The 21296-nt window shown below is 52.3% G+C and overlaps 6 protein-coding genes across 6 annotated transcripts; 3 read left to right on the forward strand and 3 right to left on the reverse strand.

Moving 5' to 3' along the window:
- Positions 1-1652: 1652 nt before the first annotated feature.
- Positions 1653-5493, forward strand: BCR38DRAFT_482302 (uncharacterized protein; the record flags this gene model as incomplete). The annotated part of the gene is made up of 6 exons (XM_040863487.1): positions 1653-3182; positions 3246-3427; positions 3545-3627; positions 3695-4243; positions 4294-4680; positions 4775-5493. The coding sequence occupies 6 exons, from the start codon at positions 1653-1655 to the stop codon at positions 5491-5493; spliced, it is 3450 nt and encodes a 1149-aa protein (XP_040719114.1).
- A 393-nt stretch (positions 5494-5886) lies between these two features.
- Positions 5887-7569, reverse strand: BCR38DRAFT_363545 (uncharacterized protein). The gene is made up of 3 exons (XM_040857204.1): positions 7230-7569; positions 7084-7172; positions 5887-7018 (listed from the first exon to the last, which is right to left on the reverse strand). The coding sequence occupies exons 1-3, from the start codon at positions 7305-7307 to the stop codon at positions 5935-5937; spliced, it is 1251 nt and encodes a 416-aa protein (XP_040719115.1). The 5' UTR covers positions 7308-7569; the 3' UTR covers positions 5887-5934.
- Positions 7570-7995: 426 nt separating this feature from the next.
- On the forward strand, positions 7996-11478 carry BCR38DRAFT_424462 (ATP-dependent RNA helicase DHX8). The gene is made up of 2 exons (XM_040859654.1): positions 7996-8062; positions 8143-11478. The coding sequence occupies exon 2, from the start codon at positions 8341-8343 to the stop codon at positions 11344-11346; it is 3006 nt and encodes a 1001-aa protein (XP_040719116.1). The 5' UTR covers positions 7996-8062; positions 8143-8340; the 3' UTR covers positions 11347-11478.
- A 1385-nt stretch (positions 11479-12863) lies between these two features.
- BCR38DRAFT_334960 (P-loop containing nucleoside triphosphate hydrolase protein) lies at positions 12864-14415 on the reverse strand (the record flags this gene model as incomplete). The annotated part of the gene is made up of 3 exons (XM_040855360.1): positions 12864-13340; positions 13395-14118; positions 14183-14415. 3 exons carry the CDS (start codon positions 14413-14415, stop codon positions 12864-12866), a joined length of 1434 nt encoding a protein of 477 aa, XP_040719117.1.
- Positions 14416-15812: 1397 nt separating this feature from the next.
- BCR38DRAFT_139997 (uncharacterized protein) lies at positions 15813-18444 on the forward strand. The gene is made up of 3 exons (XM_040853628.1): positions 15813-15973; positions 16041-17814; positions 17872-18444. Exons 1-3 carry the CDS (start codon positions 15929-15931, stop codon positions 18282-18284), a joined length of 2232 nt encoding a protein of 743 aa, XP_040719118.1. The 5' UTR covers positions 15813-15928; the 3' UTR covers positions 18285-18444.
- Positions 18445-18603: 159 nt separating this feature from the next.
- Positions 18604-20124, reverse strand: BCR38DRAFT_335362 (pyridoxal-dependent decarboxylase; the record flags this gene model as incomplete). The annotated part of the gene is made up of 1 exon (XM_040855380.1): positions 18604-20124. The coding sequence occupies one exon, from the start codon at positions 20122-20124 to the stop codon at positions 18604-18606; it is 1521 nt and encodes a 506-aa protein (XP_040719119.1).
- Positions 20125-21296: the final 1172 nt, after the last annotated feature.

Consider the following 21296-nt stretch of genomic DNA (forward strand, 5'->3'; position numbering starts at 1 on the left):
TTTTCGTGCCTATAACAAGCAAGTTACTAATGTCTGTTCTGTCTCGTGTCCAGAAGAGTGCCGACAGCTCCTCAGTCAAGGTGAATGCACGCCAGGTGAAATCGGGTGTTGACGAAGTCTCACATGAGGATACTTGTGTCCACATGTTAATACCACAATACATTATCACATCCTTGTGTCATACGTTAACTCAATGTCGTTTATATCCTTTCCGGAACAGCGAACTTTGCAATGAAAGCATACGAAGGAGATCGACTACGTATTTCTCGCTTCCACCAGCACTGGAGATGAAGCAGGGAATGCCCAGGAGCACTTCCAAGATTGCCAACTTTACTTTGAAAAGTGCTTATGTCACCGCTACCCCGCCTCCCGAGAAGACAGACGACTTGGTGAAAACAGTTCCAAAGTCCCATTGCCCACAGCGAACTTCATGAAGTATTAAGATTTAATTGCTGGCATAAAAAGCAGTTCCGTGATTCTTAATGCAGCCGCCCGAGTTGAGTTTGGGTTGATGAAGTTTGCAGTATTGCGTCTTGCTTTGGGACGGAGGTGCAGGTGCAGCGGGGTCATGCCAGCACAACGACTCGATCTCGGGAATTGGCCAGGCAAACAAGAGTTGAGCAGTTGCAGAGGGTATGACGACATCGACAGCCCAGGCCTTGATTGAACCGATTTTACGAAATACTGTACAGGGGTTATCTCTGCTTGTGTTCGGTGCCAAGTCAATTGGTTTGATGAGAGACGTTTTATATCCACCACGAAGCAGCATTCAAGTATCCAAGCTGGTGACAACAGTCAACCCATTGACTTATGTTCTAGGGCTTACGATGACTATCTGTGTTGAACTCGGCCAATAATATGCCTTCTTCTCAAGTTGCATCCCAAACCTAGCCTGTCAGCTTCTTCAACCGCCCACCACCCTGTCGCAACCTGTGATGCCAATGATGCAGATGATCACAAGTCCCCAAAATTCGACAACAGCGTGATCTCTCGGTGCCTAGAGGTCAGCTCACCGCATCTGGGGCTTAGAGGCTCAATCCTCTCACTCCCTCACCTCGGGAGCCTCCAATACTGAACTGGATGTTTTACATTTAACTTCTACAGGAGCCAGATGGAATGATAATCACAAGAACGAAGTACCAAAAGCTGCTCGGCTCCCGGATATTGGACCCTTTGGCTTACTTGCAGGACGCATGCAACCAGGCGCTGCGCAGAATCAGGTAACCAAGGTGGCAACGTTGTCATAACCTGGGAATCTTGGCCCGACGTTATCTGTTTATTCTCCCTGTACGAAGCATTGTTATTGCACGAGGCTCTGAGGCGGCGGTTCAGCCCGGGTCGCTCAAGGGCTATTAGTCACAACTCACGCCTCTAGTTCAACAAGCCGCCGGAGGCCGCTTTCCCAAGGCATTCAATTCTGCCCAACCCAGCCCCGCCAACTCGCAGCAGTGGAGGGGTGCGAGTCCTGCTGGTTGCGTGACATCCATCCCAAATCCCCGCCCGCTTCTCCCGCACAATTAGTAGCCTTTCCAGATATATCTCGTTAGATCCACGCGGACATTACGTAGCTCTTCGCTTCCTCTTTTTCCACCACATCCTGTTACACCGTGAGCCGCGCTCGACTCGCATATTTCTAGTTGCGGCCAGCAAAGATGTCGTATCACGAGCGAGAGTACCGCTACAGTCGGCACAAAGACGACGCATCATCGGATGACGAGAATTACAAGAAAACGACGGTCCGACGATATAAGGTCGGCGGGAGCAGCACCAGTAGCCGAGTTGAAAGAGTTGATCGATTTGAGGAAACGGACGACGACCGCCGATCCAGATACTCGCACCGAGACGACTTTCGCGATTCACAGCCCCACATTGGTCGCACTTCCGGCGATGTTCTGGAAGTCGATCGCAGGGTCGAGAGAACTTACTTGCCCGAGCGACCCAGATCGGCCTTCGATCCCCCAGTCCAGCGCACTGTAACTGAGAAGCGAGTTGTTGAGCGCGAAGGACCCGAACATCGAGAACGAGACCGAGGCCGCGACGATGGGTATCGCTCTGTAGAGAGAGACGTGACGTACTGGGATCCTGAGCGTCGCGATCGAGACCGGGTTGTGGAGAGGGAAATTGAATACTCGCGAGAACCTGAGCGCAGGGACAGGGTTGTCACGGAGCGAGAAGTCGAGTACTCTCGAGAACCTGAGCGCAGGGACAGGGTTGTCACGGAGAGAGAAGTTGAGTATGCCCGAGAACCTGAGCGCAGGGATAGAATTGTGACGGAAAGAGATGTTGAATACTCGCGAGAACCCGAGCGACGGGATCGAGTGGTTGAAAGAGAAGTCGAATACTCACGTGAACCAGAGCGCCGTGAGCGGGACTGGGAACGGGGCTCCCGGGCACCGTGGGATGATCACGAAGAAATGCGTATCGAGAAGCGCGTCGAGCGCAGATCTGACGAGCACGTTGACGACGTCCGAATTGAGAAGCGCATCGAGCGTCGGTCAGATGATCATGTCGACGAGATCAGGGTGGACAAGCGTGTCGAACGCGAACATTGGCCAGAACATGAGCATGGCGGAGATATTGAGCGCTACAGGAAGGAGACCGAGTATTATGCTCCTGCAGACCCACCACCACAGCCTATCGTCATCAGACAGAGGGCGCCAGAGCCGCAGCAGATCATCGTACAGGAGGCGCCTGCACCGCCCCCGGTCATTCTTGATAGACCCCGTGAGCCTGGGTATATTGTCCTCCGCGAGAACAACCGTCCGGATCTGCGAGAAGAAGAATACTGGCGGCGCCGCCGAGAGGAGGACTATGCCATGGAGAGGTATGAGAGGCGACAACAGCGCGACTACCCTTCAGAAGAGGAGGATGTCTATGTCAAGCGCACAGTAATCCGACGTGAGCGTAGCGAAAGCTCTGACCGAAAGCGTCACCTGGCCGAGGGCGCACTGGCTGGCGCTGGTCTTTCCGCCCTGGTGGCTAGTCGTCGACGCCAAGATGGTGACTATTCTGAACACCGAGGCAAGAAGGTTCTGGCTGGCGCTGCCCTCGGAGCATTGGGCACTGAAGTCATCAGAAGAGCCAAGAGTGCTATGGACGACCATCGGTACGAAGACGAATATGACGACCGCCACAGGTCTCGATCAAAGTCTAGATCAAGGCTCACCACCGGTCTTGCTATAGTAAGAACAGTCGCTTATCCTGAACAGTCTTGTCTCCGATGAAACTAATGACGCAATGACTAGGGCGCTGCTGCTCTGGCTGTTGCTGGTGGACTTAAGTACATGCAGAGCAACAAGATAGAGAAAGAAGAGGCAACTCGAGGCCGTAGCAGACGCCGGTACTCTGGTAGTGATTCTTCACGCTCGAGAACCCATTCTCGAAAACGTAGCAAGTCCAGCATGGCTAAGGCCGCGGCCGCGACTGGGTAAGTGTTACTGATGCTGAACCCGTGACTTGTGTGACACGACGTCAATATAATGACTATACTCAACATGGAGCCTGGTTTCTCCTTGAGAATGACATGCTGACTGTGCTTTACTAGTGCCGTTGCTGGGCTCGTTCAGCACTACCGCAGCAAATCAAGAGGACGTTCGAAGTCTCGAAGCAAGTCAAGGATTCGCACTGGTAAGCCCTAGAACTACTGGGAGCTGAGGCTTCATAGCCAATAAATGATGCTTACTCGTAACCACAGGAGCTGAGATTGCAGCGGCTTCGCTCACGGGAGCAGCAGCAAGCAAGCTTTGGGAGCGTCATAAAGATAAGAAAGCGCGCTCGCGTGACAGAGAGGTCGACGATGAGTACTATTCCGATAGAGATCGTCGATACAGCCCGTCACGCAGCCGCAGCCGCAGCAGGTCGAGGGCTCGAAGCCACAGCAGACGAGACGGCGCTAATCCAGAATTAGGCCTCGTTCAGTACGGCGGAGGTCCATTGTCGCCGACGGCAAGTGAAGAGCGCCGCCATCGCCGCCGCCATCGACACCGGTCGCCTTCGGTAGAGGTAGTGGAGGAGAAAGAGGTAACGCAGAAGAGGAGTAAAAGTCGTCTGCGAGAGGCGGCTGCCGGTGTGCTAGGCGCCGGTGCTGCTGCTATTGGAATCAAGAAGTACAATGATGCGAAGAAGGAACGTTCAAAGTCCAGGGAACGGTCTAGAGAGCGCTCTCCTGATGAGACGGAGGAGGAGGCACTAAGAAAAGAGGACCGACGACGGGCTAGACGATCTCGCGAGCGTGACCGAAGGCGTACGAGTTTGATCCTACATTTCTCCGACGTTGGCTGACATTTGTACTAGGCTATGAAGAGGAGGCAGCAGCTGGCGGATACTACTCTGACGAGTATGACCCCGAAGCTCCCCCATCTCCGCTGACAGCATCTGGAGGCGCATACTATCCACCTCAGACTTATGGACCCCCACCGCCTCCAGCAGGTCCAGCCGGCTTTACTCAACAATCTAATCAGTCCACCATGAATCTCAACGCGTATCCACCTCACAACTACAATCCGCAAGATTACGCCGCCGGCTACCCTCCACCCCCACCCGGTCCTCCCCCAGCTGCAGGCCACCGCACTCCCTACCAGCCGACAAGCCCAGAGAATGTGAGTCGTCAAGCCAACCCCGGTGAAAATGATGTCTATCCCGGTCTTAATGATCCTGAACCCGGGGGCGCTGATGCACAAGGTGCGGCTCCCGAGTCTTATGTATCCGTACTCTCTACTTCTGATGTAAAAGTCGTCGTCCCTTCCAATCTTTGCTGACATGTGTCTACTTCTAGATGGTGTGAGACGTCGGCGACGACGCCGTCCTGGCCCAGTCACTGTGCCCCGGCGGGCATCCTCTGATAGTCCTGGAGTCACTTCGCCGCCAACAACCTCGAAATCCGTGTCTTTCATTCCCCTATCTCCACAGTCTAGCTTCACATTAAAGAAACATCACGAAGCCCAAGAAGAAAAAGAACGGTCTGAGCCCGAGACCGGGCAAGATGACGACCTCACAGCCCCACGACGCCCTGCCATCCGAAGATATCGATCGGATTCAGACCCATCATCAGACCGCTCATTAATTCAGCGTCGTCGCGGACCAAGAAGCGATGAACCTCTCTTTGACGAAGATATCGAGGAATTACCGGAGCGTTTTGACGCTTCCGGCCAACCCATAAATCCCCATGATAGACGGCGCTGGGCATCGAGACAAGGCGACTTCGAGTACCGCCCACGGAAGCGAAATGGCACTCATGTTCAAGGCTCCTGGGGTGTGGCCGGCACAGACCCTGAAATGATTAGTAAGTTGGCGCAAGGTGTCGGGAGCTTGTTGGAAGGTCGGAAGGGCTGGATGGGCGTGCTTCGTGGTATTCTTTCAAACGATCTTGAATCTGATAGAGGCGGCGGCGGCGGTAGCAGCAGCATGTATGCAATCGACGATGGGAGAGATGCAAAAGATGATGATGAAGCACGCCGGAAACATAGACGTCGTCGGAGGCGGGAATCGGATTGAGCTGGTGTCGAGTTATTTTTGTTCTTATCAATTGGGTACATACGGCAAGCGACATATGCTGTTGATGAGTACCATGTTGTTTCTCTTTATAGGGTCGGAACGATAACGACTTACGAATACGACTTTCCTTGGCAGAGTTTTTGTTAAAGCGAATTACGACTTGAGTACACGCGAGTGGAAGGAAGTTTTGCTCTGTGTTCTAGGAGGGAACCGGTATATTAAGTGACGTCAATATAGGTATTTACGATTGATGAACTAGATTGATGAATGAGCATTAAGAATTTCCGCGCCATGAGAAGTGGCCAACTCGTATATGCTTCACCCCTTATTGCTTGCTTTTATACGCTATATCGCAAGTATGTGGTTCATTGTTAACAGACTTAATGAGTTGCTGTTAAAACACAATCCTGTATTAGGCATGTAGGTATCATCTATGCTCATTTATAGTTCATCATGTTGTTCACTCCCCGCTGGTATCGGCGTCTCAGGCCTCCCACTATCCTTATGCAAATCCACGCCGATCTTACCCCTCCACTTCTGCCAAAGCGCCCAAAACTCCTTCTCCATGCCACTCTCAATCTGGTCTGGTAGCACAACGATGTATTCAATAAAGAGCCGCCCAAACTGGGTCTCGTGGTAAACCGAGTCACCGTCCTCGTGCCACACGGGCATCCCTTCCCCTTCAATGGTGTCGACCTGCCCCGGCTGCACCACCTCGCCCCTTTTCCGCCCCAGCCGCACAATATGCCCGTCCAGATGTGTCAAGTTGCGCGTCCAGTCGCCCATCCACGCCTCCCGGAGCGAGAGCACCTCCCGCCAGAACAGATCGTCGCCCCTACGGCGGAAGAAGACCCCGTCGACGTGTTCCGGGTTGTCCTGCTCGATATCGGGCTCCTTCTCCACCAGCGTTACAATCAGATCACCGGCGATATAGTCCGGACTAGCGTCGGCTTCATTCTCGTAGACAATCTTGGAGTCGCGCGCCGCCCCCCGGTCGATGTGGAGCGGTACTGTTATCGTTTGCCGCACGACGCGGTTGCCGCCACACACGGGACACTTGTGCTTGATGGTCTTGCCTCGGCCGCCGCACTGGTCGCACTGCGTCTGGACTTGCTGGAACATGCCCGGCGCAAGCTGGTGCTTGATAATACGCACGCCGTGACCGCCGCAGTGGTGACACGTATCGACGACACCGTCGCTTGACCCGGTCCCTGCACATTCCTCGCAAATTTGCTGTTTTTCCCATTGGAACTCCGTGTCCCGCCCGTTGTAGAAGTCGCGCAGGGAAATGGCTACTTTGATTTCGATGTTGTGCCCGCGCGGCTGGCCTCGTTGATAGTGACCGCCGCCGCCGAAGAAGCGACTGAACAGGTCGAAGGGGTCGTGGTGGTGTCCTCCTTGTTGACCGCGCTGCTTTAGGCCTTCGTGGCCATATTTGTCGTAGATTTGCCGCGATTCTGGGTCGATGAGGGCTTCGTAGGCTTCGGAGACTTCGACGAACTTATCTTTGGCGGTGTCGTCATTGCTAGCGTTTGAATTAGAAATGACTGGCGCCTGTAGGTGTAATTCCGGGGACAAGGTGCAGCTTACGGGTTCTTGTCGGGGTGGTATTTCTTGCTGAGCTGGCGGTAGGCCGACTTGATCTGTTTGTCGCTCGCCTGCTTGTTCAACCCGAGGATCTGGGTCAACAATGTTAGGACCGAATTCTTCTACCACGTTCGAGTCGCTTGCCTTACTTTATAGTAGTCCTCAACACATAATGCGAGCTGCACAAATGCCAACAGGAACAGCAAAGCTGCCCCGTGGAATAACATCTTGAAAATGGTTGAAGGTGCAGCAGCCACGAGGCTTCCAACCTCAGCGAAAGAAAAGAGTGTACCGGAATTGCAAGTGTATTACACAAAAAGTACTAATGAGTGACTTGAATGGCAATTCCAGCGAACAACTCTCCTATGGCGACAGGAAGACAGGAGCTACCATGGAAAACAAAAAAATGGTGCCAAAGTGGTTTTGTTCACATTCACTGCGGTGCCATGGACCCTGGAAAATACCAGCGTGTCAATGTTCAAGTTCATGTGGCGCTGGCCACATGAAGTGCCATAGAAATCTGGCGATAAGATAAGCAACCATTTGGGAAAATATCCAATAATGTGATTGGCTGGGTGAGCTCTGTCCTTGCTACGCCGACAAGAGAACAATAACGAGAGTATAGACTTTGCAAGTACTTTATATGGTCAATGGGTTGAACTCAAGTAGGGGGCTAGTGGCGTTCTATGAGATCTCTACTGAGTTTGGAGACAATACTCCAGAGCCAAAGTACAGTTGTGGGTAACACAGCCAAGATCTGCAGGCGTCATATATATAGCGTTACAGGCTTTCCTACTTCACATTCAAGTATTAGATCTGGTTTGCAATACCCGTCGGAAGTCTAGTAAACACTCTCCCTTTTCTGTTTCTCGTAAAGTCGTTGAGACTAACCAATAAGACCTCTTAGGCGGGTTCCGGACCTCTGTACGGCTGTACCGCCGCATCGACAACTGCAGGTCAGGCAGAGTTGCCCTGCCAAAAGGTTCGGAAATAACTTTCTTCGGCTGTACTTGAAAGTGCGAAGATTATGCTGCTGATTTATTTTCATGATTCAACCTGTAGACTGGAGCAGCAGTTATATGCTGGTAGAATAACGACGGTCGTCCAGTGGAATAGCGAAGGTTTACCCCAGATTATAGTGTCGCGTCACAGCATTGGAGGTACACAGGGCCGGCCCACTTCTTGCTGCCTGTCAACTTGACATCGGCATCTGCTCGCCAAAAGTCCTGAACCACAACACAACAACCACAGACAGCCACAATGAGCAAACGATACGCATTTATCCCTATGGACGACGACGGTGCCGAGATAGGGCCACAAAAAGTCGAAAAGAAGAAAAGCAAGCATCGCAATCGAGACCATGGCAACGACCGCGAACGAGATCGGGGAAAGCGCTCCAAACCCACACGAGAGAGTCGCAGTCGCAGCCGCTCTCCAAGAAGAGAGCCACGACATAGCAAGACAATCCCAGTCAGGCGCCGTCGGAGAAGCGACGACTTTGGCGACAGGTGGGGTGACGAAGAGCCACCTTCGGAGGGCGCGGCTGACGAGGAACCCGAATTTCAGGAATCAGCATCGAAACGAGTGAAGCTGAGCCATGACGACGCCGAGAATATCGAGGACGGTGATATTTCCGACTCTACCCGTGACAAGCGCGAGGCTGAAGCCTTTGCCAAGCGGCTGAAAGCACGAGACGACGAGAGATCGAAGAAGACCGATGCGAAGTCTTCGGGCAATACCGAGCGGCGCCGTGAAGAGGACCCTGCGGCCTTATCAGGCCTCCGCGAGAAGTCCCGTCAGGAATACCTCAAGAAGCGAGAAACGGAAAAGCTCGTCTTGTTGCGCCAGCAGGTTGCTGAGGAGTCTCGCGAACTGCAGACCAACCCAAGGCTGTCCAAGAAGGAGAAGGCCGAATTTGCCAAGAACCGAGAGATCCTCCAGCTGGCCGAGGAAAGGCTGCGCATCGACGACCACCGAGATGGATACTACATGCCCGAGGATTACATCACAGAGAAGGGCAAGATCGACAAGAAGAAAAAGGAGGATGCTCTGTACAAACGATACGTCGAAAAGGACGAGTACGGCCGGGAGAAATTCGTCACGGAACACGAAGAATGGGAGCGTGAACAGGCGCAGAAGGCCAAATCCCAAATTAACAGAGCCGAACGTGAGTATGAAGGCGACTATGCCCTGGTCGTGGACGAGGAGCAGTACATCAACTGGACCCTGGATTCGACGATGCCGGGCGAGGACAGGCAGCTGACCGCGGAGCAACGGTTCCTGGAAGCCCAGATCGATGCAGCCGAGAAGAAGGCTCTTTCGATACAAGAAGTTCGAAAGAGCTTGCCAGTATACACCTATCGAGACGAGTTCATGGCAGCCATCGAGGAATACCAAATTCTTGTCGTCGTAGGTGAGACTGGTAGTGGTAAAACGACTCAACTGCCACAGTTCATGCATGAAGCCGGCTATACCAAAGATGGCCGGAAAGTTGGCTGTACGCAGCCTCGCCGGGTCGCTGCCATGAGTGTTGCTGCTCGCGTTGCTGAGGAAATGGGAGTCAAAGTCGGTAACGAGGTCGGTTACTCGATCCGTTTTGAGGACAATACTAGCGACAAGACCATTTTAAAGTACATGACGGACGGTATGTTGCTCCGAGAGTTCATGACCGATCCCGAGTTAGATGGCTACTCTGCCCTGATGATCGACGAGGCCCACGAGCGTACTGTTCACACAGACATCCTCTTGGCTTTGATCAAGGACTTGTCGCGAGCCCGGCCAGATTTGAAAATCCTCATTTCCTCGGCCACTATGAACGCTGAAAAGTTCGCCAAGTATTTTGACGATGCTCCGGTCTTCAACATCCCCGGCCGCAAGTATAAGGTCGACATCTACTACACCCCGGCCCCTGAGGCGAATTATCTGGCCGCTGCCATCACTACCATTTTCCAGATTCACACCACTCAGGGCAAGGGCGATATCCTCGTGTTCCTAACTGGACAAGACGAGATCGAGGCCGCAGAACTGGAAATCACCGAGACTGCTCGGAAGCTCGGCAGCCGGGTAAAGGAGCTTATGGTTTGCCCCATCTATGCGAATCTGCCATCCGATCTGCAATCCAAAATCTTCGAACCAACTCCGGCGGGGGCTCGAAAAGTCGTCCTGGCCACAAACATCGCTGAGACAAGTTTGACCATCGACGGCATTGTTTACGTTATCGACCCCGGCTATGTGAAGGAGAACGTCTTCAACCCAACCACTGGCATGTCGAATCTTGTCGTTGTGCCTTGCTCCCGAGCGTCCGCGAACCAGCGGAGTGGACGAGCTGGTCGTGTCGGGCCAGGAAAGTGCTTCCGACTCTATACCAGGTACGCTTACATGAACGAAATGGACGAGTCGACGACCCCTGAGATCCAGCGCACCAATCTCAACAGTATTGTGCTGTTGCTGAAATCCCTCGGTATCAACCAGTTGCTCGACTTCGAGTTCATGGATCCGCCGCCCACGGACTCACTGATCGGTGCCCTGAACCAGCTATTCGCTCTCCAAGCTCTGAATCACAAGGGCGAACTGACGAAAGTAGGCAGGCAGATGGCGGAATTCCCTACTGAGCCCATGCTTGCCAAGGCTGTGCTTGCCGCAGACAAGTTTGGTTGCGTGGACGAGGTGCTGTCCATCGTCTCGATGCTGGGCGAGGCTTCCGCGCTCTTCTTCCGGCCAAAGGACAAGAAGATCCATGCAGACAGCGCCCGAAATCGATTCACGATCAAGGAAGGTGGTGACCACCTGTCGCTCCTGAACATCTGGAACCAATGGGTCGATAGCGACTTCTCGCCTGTCTGGGCACGAGAGAACTTCCTACAACAAAGGTCCCTTACGCGAGCCCGAGATGTTCGAGACCAATTGGCTAAGCTGTGTGAACGTGTGGAGGTTGCTCCTTCCACTTGCGGAGCTACCAACATCGACCTGATCAAGAAGGCGCTAACGGCTGGGTTCTTCCCCAACGCGGCGCGTCTGCAGAGGAGCGGCGACTCGTACCGTACGGTCAAAAACAATACTACGGTGTACATCCATCCTAGCTCCGTCCTTATGGGGTCCGACCCGCCGGATAAGATGGTTGTTTACTTTGAACTGGTACAAACTACGAAGGAATACATGCGGTCGGTCTTTCCGATTAAGCCCCAGTGGTTGAACGAGGTCGCGCCTCACTTCCATAAAAAGAAGGACATTGAAGAGGAGCGGAAGATGCCGAAGCAACAGCGGTAGGTGCGCCCCCGTATGATAGAGGGGAAGGAACAATCGATAGGGATAGAAAGGTGGTCGCGATCGGTGCGTAGGAGCACGCAGTTGGTAAATTTTTCTGCTACATGATCATAACGGAATAAACAGTTCAATCCATTGTCTTGAGTATATTCCATGGTACGAGCAAGTGATGCCACCAGAACAGTCAGTACAGATCACTGCATTCCACGGGATAGACAAAGTCTCCTGGAGTTGGTAACATGGCTTGCTGCATTCCAAAGAATAAATAGTGCAATACCACTAGAACAGTCAGGTGAATCCACTGTATTCCACGGGATGAACAGAGCAATGTCACTGGAGTAGTTCAGCGCACTATATTCCACAGGTAATACCACTGGGATAGTTAGGTGAGCCCATTGCATTCCGCAGATAGACAAGCTTAGCCCACTATATTCCACGGGATAAGCGCAGTAATGCCATCATGATAGCTAAGTCAGGCCACTGGTCCTCCACCCATATTGCCGCCGAGGATGTTGCCTTGCCCTTTCACAACCCTTTCTCCTCACAATCCGAGATAGCCCGCCATTTCTCGTCTCATCGACGCATATACCCGTATCTGGACGTGGGAATTAAGCTATCTGATCAACGTCGAATCGGCGAGTGTTATTTGTGTGACTATTGACAAGCTGAGAAACCAAGTGATTTCGGATGGCCGACGATGGATACATGGGGTCATGGCTCAGAATCTTTCTTGCAGCATTGAACAGTATTTTGGCGAATCGCTTTTCATTTGGGTCTTCAAAGTGGCATTGAGGAAGACCATGTCCATTATTCGATTACCATTTCTTGTCTTTTCTGCGCTCGATCCGTTGTATCATGGCGAGTGTGTGGATCATCGAACAGCTCCGTAACATCCACAAGTTGGGACAGCCGGGACCACCTAGTTGGGTCCAGAACTTCACCCCTTTATAAGTATCATTCAGCGTTGGCACGACCTATGAGAGCTATTCATCGCCCCTCATGATTGGCCGAGTAGTGCCACCCCTGGAGGCCTGAAAACTCGACCGCGTATAATAGGTATATCTTCGGCTAGTTTCATATACGTAACTGCTGCGTAGTACTTCAGCAAACATGACTTTAGCTATCAGAGGGAAAGGTTAGTTACAGATGCCGGTGATTTCTGAGTATCTCTACCAGCACAAGTACATCATTAGACGTATGGTGAACGAGAAACAATAGAAACTTATGGTCACAAACAGCTGAAGGAGGCATTTTTGTCTAGAGGTTGTGTCAAAATCAATCAGCTTTCATTATGGTATCAGTAGTCTCTTCTCTCATGAGTCTCTATCTTTTCATTACGTACAGACATTGCATGATGCAAATCACCCTTCACTTGTTTGTGACTAGCCAAATTCTAACCATGGATGCAATATCCGGAGCAATTCAGATGGCCATTCAGTGTCCGCTCAAAACCTCAAGATAACCGGGGTGAGGGTGTAGTTGTGGCAGGCGGCCAAAGGTTGTAGGGGCAAAGCTGTCGTTCAAGTTCTGGCACTTGGGTTGAAGCCCGCCTGCGCTCTGCTCGACTTGATTACACGCTGGACCTTTTTCTCCGTATTGTCCCAATCATCGGGTACCAGGCGAATAAGGTCGATATCATATTTGGCGGCGATGTATTGAAGAGCCTCGTAGCTCTTCTTGTCGTAGATGAAAGTGATACTGACACCTACACGGCCAAATCGACCAGTGCGGCCAATGCGGTGGAGGTAAGTCTCCGGATCCGCCTCGCGCTCGCCGGGTCCCTTCATGGGGACGTCGTAGTTGATGACCATGGAAACACTTGAGACGTCGATTCCACGAGCGAGAACGTTGGTAGTGATGAGCACCTTCGATCGTCCTTGACGGAACTCATCCAACAGTGCGTCTCTGCTCGAACCCTCGAAAGCACCGTGGAGTGCAGTGACCTTGTGACCATCGGCTTCCATGCGCTTTTGAATCTCACTTGCACTCTCGCGTGTCTGTGAAAATCGTCAGCTGATGCTCTCGTAGTAACTCTTATGAGCTATATTTACCTTGACGAAGATGATTGACGATCCAATGTTCATCAGACCGTAAAGACTGCATAGGATCGAGTACTTCTCCACCTCACTAGGGCAATCCATGAACATCTGGGAGATGCCGCGTACGGTAAGCTCCTGGACCTTCAGCTTGATTTGATTTGCCTGCGGAGCAAAATTGGTCGCGTATCTCAGTACGACGTCGGGAAAGGTAGCAGAGAAGAGGAGAATCTGTATAGTCGGCGGGAGCATGTTCTTGACTCGGGCGCACTGTTCACCCAAGCCCTGTAGGTCCAGCATGTTGTCGGCTTCGTCAATAACGAGCACCTTCAGTTGGGACACATCAAATTGCCGTCTTCTAATCAAGTCCATGACGGTTCCAGGGGTGCCGGTGACAACACTGGCTTTTACGCGGGAGTCTCTGGCGATGTTGCCGGGAATGGCGGCTTCGACAACCAGATTCCCGCAGAACTGACCAATAGTCTGAACGACACCTTGAATCTGGCGAGCCAATTCTCGGCTGGGGGCTAGGACAAGGGCCTGTGGCTGCTCGGGTTTAGTGAAGTCTATTCTCGATAGGATCGTCGTGACGAAAGCAGCGGTCTTGCCAGTTCCAGACTGGGATTGCGCAATCATGTTCATGGGCGGGTCAGCCAACATGAGAGGTAGGGCCTTCTCTTGGACCTTGGAGGGCTTCTGGAAGCTCATAGCCATCAAGCCGTTAAGCACTTCGTTGGGCCTGTGAAGTTTTTTTTATCAGCCATCCATTCACTTGAAACAGGGATAGGAAGCGAGAGGCGTACAGTCCAAGTTCCTGGAAAGTGTGTGCAGAGCCCAAGGGGTTTTGCTGATCGCGCTGGATCTCGTTCAGCGATACCTCGACATCGTAGTTGACATCTTGGAGACCCGAGCCGCCTAAAATCTGACCAGCTCCATCCGTTTGCGCATCTTCAACGGTGCCAGTAGTCTCTTGAGCAGGAGCCGTCTCTGCCTCTGCCCCCTCGGGCTTTGTGATTCGGCTCGCGAGATCGGCCATGGCGGATATCGACGTGAACGATAGGTGGGATTGAAGGACTTGAGCCGAGTGGAGTGGGAGATGAAACACGATTCTACGAGAGAAGAGTTTCGAGTAGAGAGTGACACGTTAGAAAAGAATACTGGCGGCGCAAGAGAAGGAAGGGAGCTTGTCGGCGGAGGTATCGAGATCTGAGGTAGATGCGCGATAGACACCCGGAGGCTTGAAACAACCAGGTGTAAATAAATTGCTTGAGGCCACCAACTTAATCAGGTTTCCGGCTACGCATGAAAGTATAGAAAACTTACCAGACCACCCGTGCCTTAGTGATGCTTTGTTGCTGGGCAATCAATCTAATCCAGCAATGCCAGATGATGGAGCTTGGAGTCTGAAATTACCAAGGTCAAATTTTGGCGGGGTTCTTCCAAGGTGGGGTGACAGCCGTGCAGCCTTGTTGCCTTGAACTTGAAGGTAGGGATTGAGCATGAAGAGGGTCTCCGCTCGAGCTGCGCAATGCAGCTGACAGCCGGTGTCACTCTGCCAGCCCCGCGATTGTCATCTGCAAGTACTCCTCAGTTACTCAGCGCCTTCTAATGGCAAGTCAAATCTACAGTACGGTACTTCTTATAGTTAAACTTGTTTGATGGCGGCTTCAACCTCATCAGCCAAAAAGCCAGGCAGACCTCAATCAAGGTTATGGGTACCCTAGATCCGACACACGAAATTTGAGTTCTTCATATTCTAAAATCATCTGTAGTTTAGGCAGAGAAGTTGCATCTACCTTTGCAAGTCCATACATACTAAATATGTTATTCCAAGGCTGGGTAAAAAAACCAACGGCAAATTTCGAAGTCTAGGATTCGTCTGGACAATGCACGCATCTAGTAGCTAGAGTAACAAACCGTCCAAGTTCTTCTGCTCCAACCATAAGAAATTGCCTCAGTAGAATTGTCCTGAAGTTCCCTCAATGTCGTTCTGATGCTTGTCATCCAACAGCAGGTGAATCTGCACTGCCAATTGTGGGCAACGCGTGGTTGTAAGTGGTGCGGGGCAATCGCGAGTCGGCCCACGGTGCCGAGTTGCTGTGCCCAGCGTTACCGCGGAAACTTCGAATCATGAGGATCGCTTGGTCGTAAAGTTTTCCATTTTGTAGCATTGTTCGAAGTGGATTTATTCCATTTGTCTGACATCGGATCATCCGCTTATGGTATTGGGTATCCGACAAGTCCAACGAAAAAAAGGGGCCGTAGCTACCCAACTCGTTCATCTTCCCAGACCAAGTTCCAGCCTGGAGTGAATTGAAGTGGGCTGTGCCTTGTCGCTTTCTCAGCCTATTTGCTTTTGGGAAAAGCGACGGCCAACCATCGCAACCCCATCCTTCTGTTCATTACCTGACACTTTTGTATTGCCCCCATCGCACCTTAGATGGCTTTCCTGTGCGAAATACAACTAGAATCCGCCTTCTTTACGGAGCTTCGAATTATAACCTCTGCTGTATGCCTGTACCCATCGTCTTTCAAGAGTAGACTAAGCGATGGCTGAGGTGGAAGCTACGCCAACATTTGGCGCGGAACTGAAGGTATGTCTCTGTGGACCAGTTATCTATCACAGAACCGTGTCGCTGAGACGAAAATTACTGGATGTAGGATGGCTTCAGACCAGCCAGCGCATGGGTTGCCAACGGGATCGCCTGGCTCGACGACATTCAGCAATTCTACCGCGAACGAAGCGCCATCGAGAAGGAGCACAGCGCCAAGTTGAACGCCCTTGCCAAGAAATACTTTGAGAAAAAGATCAAGAAGTCAGCTAGCTTGAGCGTCGGCGACACGCCTACTATGACACCGGGATCCCTTGAGAGCGCCTCCCTCACGACGTGGACAACACAGCTGACGACCCTCGAGTCCCGAGCTGACGAGCACGAGCGATATGCTAACGAGCTGATCTCCAAAGTCGCAGACCCCCTCAAGTTCTTTGGCAGCAAATTCGAAGAGCTGCGAAAGCGCCATGTCGAATATGCGGATACTCTGGAGAACGAAAGGGATTCATCGTATGCGGCTTTGCGCAAGACCAAGGCAAAGTACGACACCGTATGCCAAGAGGTCGAGAGCAAGCGCAAGAAGTCCGAAACGTCTTTCGACAAAGCCAAGGCGAAAAGCACATACCAGCTACAAATACACGACATGAATAACGTCAAGAACACATACCTGATAGCCATCAATGTCACCAACAAGCAAAAGGAGAAATATTACCACGAGTACGTCCCCGAGCTACTAGACAGTCTCCAGGATCTCTCGGAATTCCGGACCCTCAAACTGAATGGACTATGGAATATGGCAGCTCAATTGGAGTCCAAGATGCTGCAGCAGAGCAATGGTCTCGTAGAACGGCTTTCCACCGAGATCCAACGAAACGAGCCCCATCTTGACTCCATGATGTACATAAGACACAATCTGGGCTCATGGACGGAGCCGTCTGACAAGATCTTCGAGCCAAGCCCAGTCTGGCACGATGACGACTCCATGGTCACGGACGAGCAGGCAAAGATTTTCTTGCGCAATGTCTTGAACAAATCCAAGGGTCAGCTTGGTGACTTACGTCGGGAGGTTGACAAGAAGAGAAGGGAAGTAGAGAGTATCAAGAGGATAAAGCAAGGCGTCCGAGAAGGGACGGAGAAGAAAGATGAGGTGCAGATAGTGACGCAACTCTTCGCCATGCAGGAAGACCTACACCAGGTGGATCGGAAGCGTTTAACAGCCGAGGTCGAGACGTCCACCATTACGGCGGCGGTGGGAGACGTGACGCTGGGTGCTAAGAACCACAATTTCAAGTCACAAACGTTCAAGATTCCGACAAATTGCGATCTATGTGGGGAGAGGATATGGGGCCTGTCAGCGAAGGGCTTCGATTGCCGGGACTGCGGGTATACGTGTCATAGCAAGTGCGAAATGAAGGTGCCAGCCGAATGCCCTGGTGAATTATCAAAGGAGGAGCGCAAAAAGTATAAGGCAGAACGACAGACTGCCGCAGGCTCACTGCTCATGCCGGTCTCTGGCGTACCTGATCACATTGCCGAACTGCCTGATCTCAGTCGGTCCAACACCATGAACTCACTTAGTTCAGGGTACGCCGCCAGCGCACATCGATCAATTGGTGGCCCGGTGGGTAGTCCCAAATCTCCAGCCGAGGACACGCCGCCAGAACCCTCAGGACCGCGGCCATCAATAGGTTCAACTAAGAAGACCCGATTGGTTGCCCCGCCACCTGCCGCCTACATCAGTGAACTGCCTGGTATTTCGGTGAATGGATCTGCAACAAGCAAAACGGAGCAGAAGGGCAAGATGCTGTATGGGTTTGACGCGAACGGAGATGGGGAGTTGACGGTTCCAGAAGGCCGAGAAGTCACGATATTGGAGCCTGATGGTAAGTTGCAATTTTTTGGTCAGTCCAAGGGTTTGCATGTACTAACTGGTCAAATAGATGGAACAGGGTGGGTAAAAGTACGCGCGGGGTATAAGGAAGGTCTCGTGCCTGCGTCCTATCTTGAGGTCATCCCACCTGCTCCTTCGCCTATGGCCCCTCAGGATACTGGTTCCTCGATCAATACCAGACCCGCCTCGGTCTACTCCAATTCTGGATCGTCTGTGGGGACAGGCGGCCCTCCCACAAAGAAGAAGGGGCCAGCAGTCGCTCCTCGAAGAGGTGCCAAGAAGCTCAAGTATGTGGTCGCGATCTATGATTACACAGCGCAAAGCGACGCCGAGCACAACATGCATGAGGGTGAACGGTTCGTTCTGGTCAAGGAGGACCCCGGCGATGGGTGGGCAGAAGTCGAGAAAGGGGGCGCCACAAAGAGCGTGCCGGCAAGTTATGTACAGGTGGATCCGGCGTAGGACGTTGTTAAGCCAAAATATTTGCCTCGAGGACTTAGGGTGGCTTTTGGGTGTTTCAACGGACCGAGGTAAAAGATAGATACTTGTTGAAGCGTTACCAGGTAGCATTGGAGGGTAGGAGCGGGATGCATTGGGTAGTGTGAGGGGAACAAATGCGGAATTGCACTAGTATCGCATAGGTTGATAACCGCGCCAAGAGGTATGGGGCCTCTGAGACCAGAGATTGAACCCAGTGTTGGGACACTGGGTTCACATTCTGGGCAGGATCCAGTACCGTGTATATATATACTACTTTTGATGTGAACTGGCTACATGTCTATTATCGGCTGTTCCTTCTGTGGTTTTGGGCTATCATGGCCAGAGAAGATTTGACCATGGCCAAATCAACCTCGACATCAACTCGCCAGTTCGCAACCGCAAGACGAACTGCCGTCTGGCCCCTCCATTTCGTCCCACCAACATACCACTTGCAGCTTGTATTGATGGTGTCTACCAGTACCTTATTCAGCTCATCATCCTTGGCACGGAACAGCACGATGATATGCGTATCTTCTAGGCTGGCCTCATCCGGCAGCAAGATATAATCCTCCGACTCCTTCACAACCGCCGCTATCCTGCGTGCCAAACACACCATGCGTGTCAACATCTCTGTGATCCCGTCCCGCCCTTCACTCATCAGCACAGTATAGACGGGTAGGGCCCTAAACCGCCGCGAGTTCTCAATCCCGACGTCAAGGGGGGATTGGATATCCGATGTCCCACCACCAGAGGGCAAGTACGCCGCGTTGGGGTTCTTGCAAACATTTGTCAGGGTCGATGCTTTGCGGGTGAAGAATATCCCCAGGTCATACGGCACATTGAGTAACTTGTGTCCGTCGACCGTAATGCTATCCGCGAGCTCGAGCCCGGCGGCATACTGGTGGAGTTGTGCGAACTCTTCAGTCTGCGGTAGAAGGCGCGCAAAGATGCCGAACGCGCCGTCGACGTGGATCCAAGCCCCGTGGCGATCGGCTATGGACCGCAGCCTCTGCATGTCCTCGAGTCCGGTCGTGGCGAAACGGCCGGTGTTGACTTCGCCGGCGCTGACGGCGATGATACTCGCGACACCTTCGCGCTGGAGCTCTTTTTCAACGGCGTCTAGGTCGAGTCTCCAGGGCTGGTCGGCGCTGTGGGGGAGTTCTTTGACGGAAGCTCGACCTAAACCGACGATGGAGGCCGCTTTGGAGAGGGAGCTGTGGCCCATGCTGGTCAAGACTTGGATATCCATGATTCTGGCTTTGAGACAGGCGTTCAGGAGGCCGAGCTCGCCTACACCTTCATGTTCGGGTGATGCCGAAGACGAAGAAGACAACCTTGCTAACTTCGCACCCACAACCCCCTCCCTCCCACACCCCAGCCCAAGCACATTACTCGCCGTCGCCCCCGTAGTCAACGTCCTCCCCTCCCAATCCTCTGCATTTCCCAACCCCAACAGCTCGACCAGCATCTTCAACGCCGCATCCTCGACCTCGGTCACGATGGTTTGCCCGGGGAGGTGCACGCTCACGTTCTGGTCGTAAGCGCTGACGAGGTTATCCGCCACCTCGGCGATGGGCAGTGTCCCGCCCGTCACGAAGCCCCAGTACCTGCTGGACCGGTTCTGGCCATTGAGGCCGGGGGCAATATCGGTTAGAAGGTGGTTTAGGGTTGCTTGGGGGCCGTGGGAGGTTAGGTAGGTGATGGCAGTGCTGCTGGGGAGGGAGGACCGGGCCGTAGAGAGTTGGGCTGGTGTGGGGAGGGTTGGTGCGGTTTGAAATGTGGTGGTTACTGATGAGCGAATGCGACCGTACGCTTCTTGCATGAAGTCGTCTCTCAAGGCCATATCGTTGGAACCCATGTTTGGGGGCTGCATGGTGTTGATGTGCGTTGCATGCAGTGTGTCTGCGGGTTCGCTGCGGGTTCACTGCGTGTCCTGGCTTGCGTGACAGGTCTGCAAACCAACAGGGGTATTTCTCACTTGGATGCTCCAATGGGAGGGTTTACCGAATTTCCCAGTTGCAGATTGGCAGCTTTTGACTGGGTGGGATCCTCGGCCACGGTGGTTGATGGAATTACTGGTTCGGGCGACGACGTTGGATTGGGGTGGTTGATCGGGGAAAAAGCTGACGTAGTGATGTGGCACAGTTTTTGCAACTGCATGTCAGCAGCTTGATGCGCTGAAGGCTGGTTGAATCAACAAATAATCATTATTGCTGTCCGAGAAATATTGATGTCGACGAGGCCTGGAGGAATGGCTGGAGATCTCCAGAGTGAAGGAAGTTTTGGCTCAACCCAAACTGCAAATATACAAGTTTTTCTCATTTGTGGCAAACTCGCAGACAGACACCTTTATGAACTCAGGGCTTTGAATTGGGATGTGAGTAGGATTTAATGCGTCGTTTGCTTCTGTTTCACTGCATGCTATCACTAGTTACGATCGCATACTATTTCCATATTGTAAACGTACACTTGAATGGAGTCTCTATTCGTATGGGGAGCCCGTCTACTATAGCCTCAATCCTGAGGAGGCTAGTGTATTAGCTTTTAGCTTCAGTCCATGTCATTTGCATTACCAACCACTGTAGTGTGCCGAATTTGCTGCTCAAGTACGGACGTGTCCTACAGCTACTGGAATCGGCGAGTAAGTTCAGCAAAGTAGTTGACAGTCAAGCCCGTGTGTCGCCCGTGTGTTTGATGGTTAAAAGGCTGCGATATCGGAATTGGGACCAGAATCTACCAGTATGCCAGCCGTCTAACAATCAACGCTGTTATTTGAGTATGATAGGTACTTGGAATGATGACGTCCAGTTTGTAAGTAGCTTCCATTTTGACATTCACCGGAAGCAATCTATCAGAAAGGAAGATGACTCTTTGTCAACCTGTCGTCGTCGTACGCGACAACTCATACAAAATGGAGTCCTCTGAGTTTCATTCACAATGATTAGTCCGATTGACATTGGAATGTTCATTGCGGTCTTCTCACTCAACGCCCCA

The sequence above is a fragment of the Pseudomassariella vexata genome (genome assembly GCF_002105095.1).
Source record: "Pseudomassariella vexata strain CBS 129021 chromosome Unknown BCR38scaffold_3, whole genome shotgun sequence".
Classification (NCBI taxonomy): Eukaryota; Fungi; Ascomycota; class Sordariomycetes; order Amphisphaeriales; family Pseudomassariaceae; genus Pseudomassariella; species Pseudomassariella vexata.

Coding starts and splice junctions, on each gene's coding strand:
- BCR38DRAFT_363545 (XM_040857204.1), bottom strand. CDS start 7,307: ATGTTATTCCACGGGGCAGCTTTGCTGTTCCTGTTGGCATTTGTGCAG. Junction 7,173..7,229: donor GTGTTGAGGACTACTATAAA/GTAAGGCAAGCG, acceptor TTGTTGACCCAG/ATCCTCGGGTTGAACAAGCA. Junction 7,019..7,083: donor TACCACCCCGACAAGAACCC/GTAAGCTGCACC, acceptor TTCAAACGCTAG/CAATGACGACACCGCCAAAG.
- BCR38DRAFT_139997 (XM_040853628.1), top strand. CDS start 15,929: ATGGCTGAGGTGGAAGCTACGCCAACATTTGGCGCGGAACTGAAG. Junction 15,974..16,040: donor CATTTGGCGCGGAACTGAAG/GTATGTCTCTGT, acceptor TACTGGATGTAG/GATGGCTTCAGACCAGCCAG. Junction 17,815..17,871: donor CACGATATTGGAGCCTGATG/GTAAGTTGCAAT, acceptor CTGGTCAAATAG/ATGGAACAGGGTGGGTAAAA.
- BCR38DRAFT_424462 (XM_040859654.1), top strand. CDS start 8,341: ATGAGCAAACGATACGCATTTATCCCTATGGACGACGACGGTGCCGAG.